The sequence below is a fragment of the Numenius arquata genome, chromosome 18, assembly GCF_964106895.1.
Source record: "Numenius arquata chromosome 18, bNumArq3.hap1.1, whole genome shotgun sequence".
NCBI lineage: Eukaryota > Metazoa > Chordata > Aves > Charadriiformes > Scolopacidae > Numenius > Numenius arquata.
In genome coordinates, this window is record NC_133593.1 from 9,136,647 (window position 1) to 9,151,019 (window position 14,373).

The 14,373-nt window shown below is 38.6% G+C and overlaps 1 protein-coding gene across 1 annotated transcript in view; it reads right to left on the reverse strand.

Annotated features, from left to right (window-relative positions):
• The window catches only part of TEX14 (testis expressed 14, intercellular bridge forming factor), a 31,424-nt gene that overhangs the window by 11,722 nt on the left and 5,329 nt on the right, over nucleotides 1–14,373 (reverse strand). The window contains exons 2-18 of the mRNA XM_074160673.1: nucleotides 14,191–14,305; nucleotides 13,743–13,908; nucleotides 12,790–12,926; nucleotides 12,024–12,105; nucleotides 11,440–11,570; nucleotides 10,562–10,675; nucleotides 10,022–10,145; nucleotides 9,035–9,213; nucleotides 7,709–7,860; nucleotides 6,760–6,950; nucleotides 6,398–6,548; nucleotides 5,076–6,055; nucleotides 4,218–4,324; nucleotides 2,983–3,062; nucleotides 2,168–2,434; nucleotides 1,517–1,614; nucleotides 377–464 (exon numbers count right to left, since the gene is read on the reverse strand). Coding sequence (XP_074016774.1) covers nucleotides 377–464; nucleotides 1,517–1,614; nucleotides 2,168–2,434; nucleotides 2,983–3,062; nucleotides 4,218–4,324; nucleotides 5,076–6,055; nucleotides 6,398–6,548; nucleotides 6,760–6,950; nucleotides 7,709–7,860; nucleotides 9,035–9,213; nucleotides 10,022–10,145; nucleotides 10,562–10,675; nucleotides 11,440–11,570; nucleotides 12,024–12,105; nucleotides 12,790–12,926; nucleotides 13,743–13,908; nucleotides 14,191–14,305 — 3,162 coding nt within the window. The remainder of the gene's footprint in view (nucleotides 1–376; nucleotides 465–1,516; nucleotides 1,615–2,167; nucleotides 2,435–2,982; nucleotides 3,063–4,217; nucleotides 4,325–5,075; nucleotides 6,056–6,397; nucleotides 6,549–6,759; nucleotides 6,951–7,708; nucleotides 7,861–9,034; nucleotides 9,214–10,021; nucleotides 10,146–10,561; nucleotides 10,676–11,439; nucleotides 11,571–12,023; nucleotides 12,106–12,789; nucleotides 12,927–13,742; nucleotides 13,909–14,190; nucleotides 14,306–14,373) is intronic.

The window sequence follows — 14,373 nt, forward strand, 5'->3', positions numbered from 1 at the left end:
AAGTATATTAATATATAAATACAACTCTAATTCAGTTTCCAGCACCATAGCAAGTTGCATAAAAAGATTAAACTTAGCCCTAGGGTAAAAAAAAAAACCCAAACCAAAAAGTTTGAAAACAAGTTTTGTTTTTTTAACACAGCAAGTATATAATCATCACACTCAACTATATTTCAGTGACTACAATGCCCAAACCTCATCTTCCAAAACCCTAAGCACCCTGAACTCTCGCTAAAATAATGAGGAATAAAAAACCAAGTGACCTGAAGAACCAAGCTTCAGCTTTCTGACAGGAGTGCTGCTGACAAAAATGTAACTGCAACAAAACTCCATCTCCCTGACTCAAAATTACCTTCCAAAAAAAGAGCGCATTTACCTGAAGCCTGAATACCTGATCCTGCCTCTTCAGGTAACTGTTTCTGTAAAAATCCTTCATCTTCTAATTTGCTCTCAGCATCTGAGGTCTGAAGGACGTGGGGGAAAGGAAGGGAATTCAATTTCTCGCAGGCAAGCTGTGAAGGGCAGGACAACTCTCACAGGATGATGTTCACAATAATCAGAACGAAGAAACAAACTTTTCAAGAGCTTATCAGCAAACAGCATGGACTGGATTTAATAGTCCACACAATAGTTTTGAACCTTCAAGAAATGAATGAAGATTGTTTTAAGGCTATTGAGTAGGCTGAGATTATCGACTGCCTAAAACTTTACTTAGCCACAGACTATGTAATTTCCTAGTAAACAAATTAAGAAAACAAGTCCCTGGCGTTTTGGGAGTTCTGAGTGTTTGTGGGGTTTTAGTTGTTCGGGGTTTATTTTGTTTTGGTTCGGTTTTTTTTTTCAGGCCAGTGTGTGTGTTTTAAACAAACAGGGTTAGAATTTTTTTACTTTTCAATAAATCTTTATTTGTATAGAATAAAAGCTGCTGTTCTTCCATTTTCTACAGCTCTTCTTCAAATCAAATGGGAGCATAATAAAACCACATTGTGTAACTTACGTCCAAAGTTCTTGACACAGACTTTGCTCCTGTCTTTTCTGCTATTTTTACCTCTTGTTCAGAACTTCCCTGAGTAGTAGGAGGAAGGAAATAACCAGAATTAGGAGTCAAGAATTCTTCAGATACATCAGGAGATGAATTAAGGGAACAATGTAATTCCCTTGAATGCCCCTGCGAAAGACATCATCATTTGAGATACCTTCTCCACTCTCTATTAAAGAATATACATTTTAGTCAATAATGCTAAACAATACTGCATCAAACTGAAATTATACTTAATTTGATCACTCTGAGTTTCAACCTACCTCCTGATCCTTACATTACCTTTATGGTTTATAGGAAAAAAAAAAAAGGGGGGGAAGGGAGATGGAGTGATTGTTAGTCAGATCACAGCTGAAAAGATCAGTTGTCTTGGTAGTTCAGTGTGCAACATGGAGAGAGCAGGCTGAACTGTTCAACAGATAACCAGCTGCAACTAGATTTCTTGGATTACTATACATGCCCAAACCACAACAATACTCTAGAGAGATTCTCAACTTGTTGAAGGACTGAATTTTCACAAATCGCTATTCCAGACTCTGCTTGTTCATCTTGTGATGGTGACGGGCAACTTCTCCCTAGGATGTCAGAATGGAACAAAATTACTAGGCAAAAAATAATATGAAGCGAGTGATCTAAAACACTGATGGAATATCAATGAGAGTAGACAGTAAAACTACATTGTCTGTCAGCAGTATGGAGAAATAATGACATTTAAGTGCTCACATCGTTAATCTAGGCATGTGAAGCTCTCCTTTATCCGTAACTATTACAAAAGCACTACCCAACTATGGTGCTACAGAAAAAGCATCTCTGTAGTCCAACTGAGAAATAAAGTGTGACAGCATACTGGTGGATTGGAAAGCTTTGGGTCTCCCATGCTGATACATGGCAATAAATGATGGTGAAGGGTCTCCAAGCTCACTGGACATTACCTTCACCTGTTAACATGTAACACTCACTTTAGTCCATTATTTATGTTCACCAGTGACCAAGTGATTGACCTGCTTTGGGGGCAAAACTCTGGAAGATAAAATTGACAACTACAGTAACAAAATCACAGAAGCTAAAATCTGCTGGGAGATGGAGAGACAAAAAGGAAATAAATTAATTTTTATTTTTCAACCTTACCTCCAGAACTTCTGAATGTAGACTCCAGATCACTCTCCTCAGATTCAGATCCATCCTCATTGCCCAGACCCCAAGACTCAACATTGTCACCTGTTGGCCACCCACATCTTTGTTGGTCTTGACCTTTTTGGACTCTAACAGTGACATGTTGAAAGGCTTCCCTTATACTCTCTGCTTCACTTTCAGATGTACATTCACTGGCTGGATAGGCAGAGCCGAGTTCTAGATGTCCGGAGGCCACTCTTCTGGCTATTCGCTTCACTTCAGCTACACGAGAAGAACAAAATCACCAGTTCACACAACAGAATCTGGTCATTCAAAGCATTCCCTGTTTCCGCATTGTGTCTGCAGACTTGGAAATGCTAAAGTTACAGCCTGTAAACTCCTTTATCATGAAGAGCTAAAAGCTTTCTTCCATTTGAAGGAAAGCTTAAAACCTGCATAAATTGATATGAACAAGTCTGCACAGAAACACTTTTTGTTAGTTTGCATTCTCTATTATTCGTGCCTGTACTGCCATCCACTGGTCACCCTTTCTAAATTCATATACTGTCCTTCCCTTACATCCTGCAAAACAGGGCTAGAAATTCCTTAAGCTTTATAATCAAACCATCTTAATGTGGTTGTGATTATTTTATGCCCTGAATGTGCAAGACATAGGATCCTACTCATTTGGTTTTCATCCAAGAACAGCCTAACAGAGCTTCACCAATTAAGGCACACAGACCTTCCTTAAGTAACAAAATGTGTTAAGTTTTAATGCACTGCACTAAGATGTGCTAACATTAATGCCGAGTTAACACCAATTTACTTACTCCTCCATCCTGATTGCATCATCCTTCTCTCCTCACTCATTTTTGTACTGTAAATTTCAGAGCTTGACTTCGGATAACACCTATAATAAATCATTATGAAATACATCAAACTGCTAATGCACAAGCATACTGCCTTAAGTGTTCTCCAGTCAGTAAAAGACTAGAACTTTTTTTAATGTTAATTAAAAGGCTGAGAGCACACATGCTCTAAGAACCCAACAGAACTAGCAGATTGAGCCATCAGAAGCTTAGAAAGCAGATAGTAATTTAGTTCTATTATAGATTAACCAGACAAGCTGTACATTAAAATTTAGATTTCAAAAGCTGTCAACTGCCTTCAGATGGTATCTCTCTATAAACACTAACAGACGATGAATGCTACGGAAATTTATTTCAGTCAGGTCAGTAAGGTTATCACTGGACAACTTAAGATACTCATAACTTCAGACTTGGGTAACAACAATCCCACCACCAACCTGATTCCGATCCAGAGTTCGTTCACTTGACCATCTAACCACATGTCAGCATCTGGCATATTTATGTTATACCCAAATGCGTCCTTTACCAATGGGTCTTACTGATCCAACTGGGTCATGAATCAACTTAAAAACTGGAAAGGTTTTCCTGACTGATTTGACCCAAACATTGTAGGATTTGACCCAAACATTGTCCCTATCTTTCCAACTAATAATATACATTAATTTGCTCAAGTTTTGCCAGGTACTTTTAACATGCACTTGTCAGCAATACTTAGAAATATAAAAGAACAACATTAAAAAGCACATCAAACCTAACAAAGTAACATATGGTCTGTTGTCACTGGGTTTAGCAAGATCGTTCTGCTCCCACAGCCCCTAACACAGGCCCTAGTCCTACACTTACGAAAGCCAAAGTATTTATACTGAGAATTGCATGAGGAGAACCACCCTTACCAGTAACTGATTAGATTGCTCTCCTTGGGCACTGTTACAGTTTTGGACCACTGACCTCCATCACAGCGGCATCTGGAATCTGAACATCCCTCTTTAAAAGTAACTGCCCTGTCGCAGCAGTTCCCCTATCAGCTCCGCAGCTGACAATGCCTCACAGTAGGGTTCTAATTGGACAGATGGCTTTTGGCTTACTGAAAAAACATTTAATGCCATCCTTGATCCCAGACGTGTCTACCTTGACAGTGGCTGTATCAAGATGAACCTGCTAGAATTAACTCTTCTGTGAATACAATCCAAACTCACCACCTCTCTTCTTCACTTCCACTTGCTCCAGAGTGTGAATCACCTCTTCTCTGACACTGCAAGTTCAACTCTTTTTTGCATCTTACAGATACAAGTGGGAGTAAATGCTGAAATGAGTCCAACAAGCCGTGATTCAGCACACATTGGGCATTCTGGTAATTACTAGTTGAGCTGTCTGAGATATACGAAGAACCAGACGGTGCAAACTTTATTCCCTAGGTTGTATTTTAGTAGCACTGCTCATGAAAAAGGATGACAACTCCAGGCCTTAGCCTTCTAAAAACTCTGCCCTGGATTTATAGCAGGTTTCATATGTACGCAGCAGACTACCATAACGCATAGTTCCCAGGGGAATGAGTGGACCTAAATGACTCAAGATTATTTGTACAGCAGATATATACATTAATTTCTCTCTTTCTCTTTGGGCTAAGCATGTCAACTACTTATATTTAATAATGAAAATGATCTAGAAGCCATTACTGATGACAGCTTAGACCTCCATAACTAAGTATACCCAAAAAAACCAAAAAAAAAACAAAACAAAAAAAAAAACCAACCAACTTTCTCCACTTGCTCTTTTCCCTGTCAGTTCCATCCCCTTTTTTTTTTTTTTTTTTTGCAATTTGGATTTTATTACCTGCTGAGCCACTGAGCTAGTATTTTGCAGGGGGAGGGAGGAAAAGAAATACTACTATTGCTCTGTTGAGCTATTTTCATTCCTATATATAATGCATATGGAATGTGCATATATTTTAAAAGTCAGATTCATCCCTCCTCTTGGACATCATCCATAACTACGTCTCTACCTGCTAAGGAGTACAGAAGTGATAAACACAGTCACCCTGCTCAGTGCCTTACCTCATGGTGTAGGCTCATTTGATCATCCAGGCTTTTCACCTCACTGAAGCAGAGATCATGACAGCTGTTTTCATTTTTACTGTCACTCATCTCATGAAAGGACTTCAACTTTTCATTTTGAATTGCCTCCATTTCCTTTGCTGTCTTTGAAACAGCTTGGAAACTGCCTCCACCTAATGCTCCTTGTGCCTGACGTGTTATCAGTGGTGGAATATAGACCCTTGATGGTGGACCTATAGCCTTCCATGAAAAAAAATTAAGTCCAGAAAAAGGGTTAGTGATATTTTGGGAGGTATCATCAGATGTGTTCCAGTGTCCTTCTTGACAAGTTTGCTTAGAAAGCGGATTCATTCTGACTTCCTGGAGCAGCTTTGTTTGCTTGGCATCTATTTTGCCTAGTTTCTCCTCTGCTCTGCGCAGGGAATCTTCTGCCTCATGCAACATGCTTTGTACAATCTTTAAATCAAGGACACATTTGCCGATGTACTGCTCTTCTTGGGACGGACTACCCATTCTCTTCCCAGCATCTCCTCTCGCCTGTGCCAGCATGCAAAGGTCAGAGGCCTCACTTACCCTCTCCTCCTCTTCCGTAGTGTACTCTGTACCCAATTCTGAAAAGCCACCCTCCTCATAAACTGGCTTTTCCCCACAGGGCACTCCAGGGGATGCATAAAGATCTCCGAAGGAACCCCTACCTTCTTCCTTTTGCTGCATTTTTTCATCTTTTAGAGTTTGACCTAATCCAGCTTCTTCTTCCATTAAGTCTTCGTGACATTCTGGAAAACTGGCAAAGATTTCATTGTTTTCAAAGCTACAGAGGCTGTCATCCACATCACTGGCACTGAAGGTCATCTGGAGTTCAGATGGTACATCATGATTTTTGTCCTGTGCAACTGGCTGCAGACTGGTTGATGCCTCTTGGTCCACTAAAGCACTATGCTCCTCAGCAAAGGGAGAGTATCTTGGGGTAGTAGGGCTGTCTGAAAAAATGGATTTTAAGTGTTAAGCCATTTCTCCAGGTGTCCATCAAACATACTGCTTTCGTACATTAAGAAGTTAACGTCTTTTAGAGATTACGTGAGCAGCATTTAACACCTCTGCTGAAAACAGTGTGCCTGAACTTGAAATATTAACCACTCATAATCTTGAGTTTACATTAACAATTAGGGTGGCACCTAGAATCCAAACCTAACTGCTTTCTATTTTCAAACTGTGTAATAAAATCTGTAGGCGCTCACATTTTAATTATTTATATTAGGCCTTTATGGACTGAGGAACACGCTAAGTGAAGGACACATGACCTCTTGCTAGAAGAAACTCACCAGCCTCGGTTCTCTCTTCTCTCTGCACTTCCTGTGTTCTCTTCTGGTAGCTAAAAGCTGATGCCAAACAGATGTTCACATCTGCAAAAACAGCGGGTCTTGGTGCTTTTGATATTTCATCAGCATGACCAGTGTGAGACTTGGTTAAGTCCTGTAATACAAAAAATGGAATAAAAGACAATTATATTCAACAGTTCAATGTTTCTACCTTCTCTTTTAAAGCGGTTTGCCTCCATGATCAGAAAACGATACTCAATGTTTAGACTGCCCCCAACCTAGATTTAAGCAGAACAACTTGAATCTGAACTGACACAAAACTCTGCCATTTTAAATACGTGCAAGGCTATGATCCTGGAAGTCACCTTTAAGTCATTTTTCATTATATATTGAATATCCTGAAGTTTCATGGAGCGGTTCCTCTGTTTAGGTTCTAGCCCTGACTTTACGATACCATAATAGGGCATAGGAAGTCTGACATCTGCTTCTAACTGTTGTCCTGAAATTATGAGCTGTTTAATAACTGAGTCTTCAAAACCTTTCCAGGGAGGGGTCTCTACAAGACATAAATATGGACTTTATGTCACAAGCTGCATATCAATATGAATAAAAATAAAATAAAGAAAAAAACAAAAAAGAGAAAAGGATCAGAGATACTAAAGCATTATTGTCTACACATTCCCTAATTTATAACTACTGTCACAAACCAAATGAGCACTTTCAGTCTGGTATCTCCTCCCAATCTTATTTCAACAGAGGATGCTTTACAGGTAGCTGACAGCAATCTCTAGAGGACAGTTACACTGTAAACCACGCTCTGGATTCTTCATTACCAACTAGCTAGGAGAGGGTTTAATTTTTAGGGTAATTATTTATCTCATTTCACTGTCAAAATAGTCAAAGTCAATACATAACCTACATTACATTATCTGTAATAACAATACGTTGTCTTTAACTTATCTTAGTGATCAAAAAGATGAACGGTGCATAGGCTTGTTTTGCACATTGCAAAGAGTTAACTGAATGTTTTGCTATCTTCATAAGAAGAAGAAAGATAAACAGCAGAATAACACCATACACAGAATTCTATCTCTATTTAAAAGTTTCCAGTAGTCTTTGCTATTGTCATTAACACTTGGGGTTGGTTTTTTTGCTTGGAGGGTTCCTTTTCCCAGTTACCTTAGTATGAGCCATCACTGCAAGATTTTATCCAGTCACACAGGGGAATTAAATACACATTAAGGGGCTGACAGTCTGCGCTGAAAACATTCAGTGGGTTACCCTAGTGACAAAAGCCTACACCTATAGATGTACCTGTCAAGGCCTCCTGCACTACTGTACAGAAGCTATAAACATCTGATTTGACCGTGACAGCTTTTTCAAGAATTACTTCAGGAGAGCACCACTTATAGAGCTGGACTGGGACAGGAATACGTGTCAGATCACTGTTTTCTCCACCGTCTTTGCTGTATAAAGAAAAAAAAAGTCATAAACAGGGACATACAACACACTCAACTAGAATCTACATCTTTTGGAATTAAACACCTGAGTTTGTTATATCTGCTTTTGGTTTGAATACCTAAAAGGTCCAGAGTATACCTGCAAATAAAAATCTGTAATATTTTCACACCGATAAATGTATTTTGGCACATTACAGCAAAGACTTTTCGGCAAAAGTAACACCTCCTTTAACAAATTTACACTTAAAAAGAAATCAGAGAAAGTTGAAAATTTCCCAGTAGGAATTTTACAAACAACCCTTTAGCTCTGGCCAGTGCCCTCTGACCACGGACAAATACAAGGTATCACCTGCCCTGTCAGCATTTATTTTGCAATGTATACTTATGTCTAGAAGATAACTTCTTCCTCACATTTAATTATAGGGGGGTTTGTTACTCATTTCACAGCAAGCTGTACCTGAAATAGCCAAGAAATCGCCAAGATTTATTAACAAATTGAGTTTACGAGGAGGTTAGGACCTTTGCTCCTTTCAGGACATTACTACTGGCAAATTTCTGTTTATTACCAATTTTACTCTCTTTCTTTACGCTCTAACCAGCCATTTACTTCCTTTCTAATCAGACTGCACTACAGGAAAGAAGTAAAAAATGGATATAAATTGTAATTTACCCAGATGAATTTAATGGTGTCTCTCATAAAAGAAATACTCTTTTTGTCACTGGTGACACTTAATTACTACCAGTTCAATGAGGTGTGGAATCATCAACTACTTTACATAAGCCTCCATAAGCACAAGTTCAGTATAACAAGAGGAGACTTAAATTATTTACAGCCCAGCAGCAGAATTAGTGACTCAAAGAGGAATTTCATCTCTCTTCTGTAAGATTAGGCTCTATTTCTCTATGATGCTATTTTTATACTCCAGTAAAGAGCTGCTTCTCTTACTAGTTTCTATTTTCAGGTGTTTATAACATAGAAACTGAATCCACCTGGAATTTGCCATACTACCTGCAGCAAAGTTTATGTAAGTAATAATTTGGAGCAGTAATAATTTGGAGTTGCCCAAATCGGAGGCAGGAGTCCCTAGATATCAAGAGGGGCATTTCAGCAGAATTTAGCACTAAATTTGACTTTATTTGTGTTTATCCCTTTCACAGAAACAGTGAGGAAATTCTTTACCTCTCTATCATGTATTCCAAGTTGCACAGCTTTGCCTCACCAGAAGAAACAATTTGAATAGCATAGGAGGTAACTGAACGGTGGATAAATCCACGGGAGTGTAGAAAACGCAAAGCATCATTAATTTGAAGCAGCACGTGCAAAATCGTCTCCATGTGCAGTACTGGGAATTCTGTACGCTGAAAAAAAAAAAAACCAACCCCAAAGTATCAAATTTGCATTGCAGGTCTTTAAAGCTTCACGCAGGGAAAAACTATTATTGTACAGAAGGAGGCAAAGAAAGCAAACATGAAACATACTGCAGTAGTAATCAGACAAATTGCACTTGCTAAATAATGGTAATTCTCAATACCAAACAACTAATAACACCTTAAAAGGTAATTAAAAAAAAATTATACACTATGCCAAAATTCACTCTGAAGCAGACTGAACTCTTAGCATTTCTTGCCTTTGACTGCAATTCCTCCATAACTTAGATGTTTGCATTCAAACAGTTAAAGGAATAAAGTAACAACTCTATTCACTGAAAAAAATGGAAGAGAAAAAAATGGAATGACAAAAATGAAACACAGGTCAGCTGATGATTTAAAAAAAAAAAAAAAGAACCACAACAGAGTTCAAGCTGTCACTTCTATACACAGGCAGTTTGCAATGTACTACATGCAAATATTCAAATGCAAAAGCTGCTCTCACACATCTGCAGTGTACAACTACACGCGGTTTAAGAGTCCAACTGAATTTAACAGCAGCCATTTTAAGACTGACACCAAACAAGAAAGTCAATGCAATTGCACCTAAACATTAACTGAAGTATTTGCCAATTACAAACTTTACCAGCTCACACTGAGTATCTGACACCGTGCAATGCAACAGAAACCTGGATACACAGACTGATGAGTTTGTCTTCTTATTCTTTGACTAAAGATGGTAGATGTAGTTATTAAATTTCTTCCTCTCAATTAATTATAAAAAAAGTATTCCAATTACCCTTTCATGAAGAATGCTGTACAGAGAACCAAAGTTAACCCTTTCATATACTAAACGGGTTTTCTCCAAGTCACTAGACAGCCAAACAGACATCAACTGTAGCAAATGAGGATGACGGAGCTGACTGCAATGAGAGAGGAAAAAAAAATTGTCCCAGCCTTCTAGGTGTTTTTATCAATACAACATGAATGCTTCTAACTTTTCATTAAAATACCTCAAATTCTAAAAGAACTGTAGATTAGGAGGCATTTAGGAAACAGTGTTTACTGTCACGACTAGAAGAATCCATAAATAAGCCATCCAAGAAACACATAATGAAGCATTCGTCCAGACACACAAGAAGAGAGTAGCACCTTCTCCTGTATTATCCACTGAGGAGCAAACGGAGTGGGAAGAAACAGAAGGAAGACCTGTATTTCTCATTTGGACATAAAGTGCAACCACAGCCTGACAGTCCTCCCGAGCTTAATCACATTTCCTCACTTCACCGTGACACCCAAACCCCAGGAGCAGTTGTGGCTGCTGCACATTCTTTCTTACCTACTACGTTCCTGCTCTGCAACAAGAAGATCAGCCAAACGTAGTTTACTACAGTTCTGATGGGGCTCAAAGCTGAGTTCCTTCACTGTAACTCTGCTGCCTTCCCACATTAAGCTACAAGGAGAAGAGGAGGAATTTCTATGAGATGTCTTCTACAATATTTTTTTCTGTTACGGAATTAGTTACAAATAATTTTGTAATTCTGAAATACTCTGGCGCTGTCTCCTGCTGTTACTAACATTACTTTGAGGATCCTGGCTACAGCATATACTCTTTCAAATTCACATCCTGTTAAAGACTGGATGTAGCAAGACAGATTTGCTGTCCATAGATGATATCCTTCCCTGATCCAAGGTAAAGATCAAGGACCCTCTAAAGGTCATTTCACTAAAGGCCATCAGCCCACTGTGATACACGTCAGAGCTTTGGGATCACCAATTTGTCGATTCTCAGATGCCTCTGAGGCACAATTACTTGCTACACAATACAAAAGATAAAAAAAAAGGCTCAGTCTGCACTTGCAACTCTCATTGCACCACAGGTTTGAGCAAGTGGGCTGCAGACATGCATATCCAGAGGCTGGAGCTCTCACCCAATGATTACAAGGACTAAACACTGAACACCACAACCTGTGTATGCCCAACCCAATCATAATTGTGTTAATATTGCTGGAAAGGACCAGAGCAACCTACAGATATCAAGAGTGTCTAAAGAAGATAATCAGTGGACTGCAGAAAACAAGGTGCAAGCAGAAAGCAGTGGATGAATATGGAATATACAAGGAAAATTATCAAACAAGGCAACTGGTACCACAAGTTGCTGCTCAATAGTAACAGATACACACCAAGAGGGCCTAAAACCCCTTTGATTCCACTTACTTTGTCATCATCATGTATGGTCCAACATGGTAAGAAAACGCTGGTTCATCATCTGCCTGAACCACGTCTTTTTCCCCAATAATAGGGAGAGACGCCAAGTACCCCAGATGCCCACTGCCTGCAAGATAAAACTGAAACAAGACCAGGGCATAAAGAAATGGAATATGCAACAGTTCCCAAGATCCGTCACATCTCCCGCAAGCTCACTAAAAACCAGAGTGCAATCACTGCAATGGGAGCACCCGCCAAAGCATCAAAATGAAACGTTAAGGTCTCTATGTCTAAAGCTTAACTTTCTAGTGAAGCTGAAATAGGGAAAGCAGAAACAGTCATTAAGAGCTCCCACAGGTGACATTTAACAGGAGAGTTTCTACTGCCTATTCCAAAACAGCTCCCTCTGACAAGGCCAACTAACAACTGAAGGCCTGAATATTTGCACTCTCTCATTTTTTTTCCCACCATTGCAGTAGAAATAAGAAAACACTAAAATGAAAAATAACACAGGTGGGATAATCACTGTGAAGAACATGTGACTGAAAAACTGTACTACCACCATTAGAAAACCATTGTCCATAGCTTCTTACCTTCCCAAACCCAAAGCTGTAAATGCTCTTGGCTGTGTTAGCTCCACCTTTTAGAAATCTACGCAGAGGACTGTCAACATTTCTAAGTATCAAAAACATAAGCAGTAAGGGTAACTAATATGCCAAGGCTTTGAGTTAAATACAAAAGAGAGAAAAAAAATGCAGTTCTGCAACAGCCATGTATTTAAAATGTTGCATTTGTCTGGTCCCACACAAAAAGTCTAATGCAGATGCTGAAATTCCAAATGACTATGCAACTCATTAAAACCCTTTAGATACACCATTATAATATGTATTGGTTTAAAGCAAGATAGCCAAATTAACAAATATATATATATATATACAGGCATCCTGCATTGCTTTTTCTTCACAAGTATGTATTTTGCCTAACGTGTATCTGACATAAAAGCTCTTGAAATGGTTGGAAACTCACCCCCAAAGATTTGCAGTGACCTTAAAAGGTCAAGAAACAAACTACTGCATGTTACCACTATTTTAATACTATGAAAATCCAGTACTTTATAATGATGATTTCAAGAGTATCTCTTTTAACATACAGATATTTACAACTATCAAGTTTCTATTTGAAACCCTCACAACAGAATTTTTAAAAAAATCATCATTCCTAACACACATTAGTTTTAAATCTGATATCAAAAAAAATAATAATAATAAAAAGAATGGCATGTTAAAATTTTAAGATTACGAATATGGAAGTAATAGTCCTTGTAATTCAATCCCTCAGTACTCAAGAATATATTCTTACCCTTGAACAAGGCCCCCAAACCTAGACGGACTGCAGACCAGTGCATTTGATGAGCCAACCTTCTTGAGGAGATCAGAGGGAAAATTCTGAATGACAGCCTGCATGTGGGATGTACAACGCTGTATAAATTCCAGCATCTAGAGAGGAGGGGGAAGGAAAAAACAACCCCAAAAAAATTACTTCAGAACTGTAAGACACACCATTTAAAATTAATAGATCATGATTACTGAAAAAATAACCCATTACTTCCAATATTTAAATAGGCATTTCAAGAAATGGATACAGAGAAAATCTTCAAGAAAATCAATTACATGAAAATTTAATAAAAGCTTACTTCAAACACTAGATGACTAACTTTCAAGACATTCACGCACTGAAAATTGCAGTATCAGGTTTCTTGTTAAGAGCAGCATTGTAGTAACAGGAAAGAGGAGTATTGTAATACGAATTGTAAATCAATATCGTTGTCATGAATAATCCTTCTTGATACATTTTGCTCCCATGCCAGCAAAAATGCCACATTTGCTGACACTGCTCATGCACAGACTGAGACGCACCTGGAAACTGCTTCAGCTTCACCCCTGAATTGCACATACATGCAAACAAATTACATACATCAGGGATCGAAAACAAGGGCCTGTCATTCTCCTCACTGCACACTTACACATCAAGGTCCCAACAAGTTACAGACAGACACATCCCTGCATCTGAGCGGGACCTTAGTTAAATAATTTGAATCATGAGATTCAGATTATCAAAAAAAACCATTTTGACAAAAACCATTTTGACAAAAACTCAAAAAAACCATTGCTGACATTGATAAATAATGTTAAGTAGTTATCTAACATGTAAAAGCCAATAGTTTCTCCCTGGAATGTTGGAGTTCCTTCACTTTAAGGTGAAGATATGAGCACGTACCTAGTACATATTCAACATGTATTGCACACACATACCTGAGCACTGCTTTCTTTCCCAGCAGACATAGCCCAGCACTGAGGGCTTTTTCCACTTTTATCATGTACTCTCAGGTCACCTCCTTCATCCAATAACTTGCTAAGAATCCACTGATTTCCTGAGAATGCAGCAGCATGGACTGGGGTGCTTCCATCGTAACAGCGACTGAGGAAGGTTAAAGCAGAAATGTTTCAAGCTACCCTTACTACACACCACCAGCAGCCACCTAGAACGTTTATGTACTCCCAAACAACAACATACACTGTGAAATAGGGAAAATGAGGCGGCTACTTACCTCTGAGGATCTTTGGCTAAAATAGCAACACGCATCTTAAGCACTTCTTCATTTATATACTGTGAATATCGTGTATTATTACACTGACTAAAACCACCAAAAGATTAAAGATTAAACTCAATTTAAGAAAAAAAAAATAATTTATACTTAACTGATTAGCATCTGAGCCATAATCCAACAGCACATCCACTATTTTACGAAGACCTAGCAATGCAGCGGTGAAGAGTGAAGTTTGGCCCATGGAATTAACAGCATCAACAGAAATTCCTAAAAGAAAACAAAAGATTACAAGGTGCTTGTTTGCCCCTGACCCCAAAAAGGCAAGAGTTCATTAA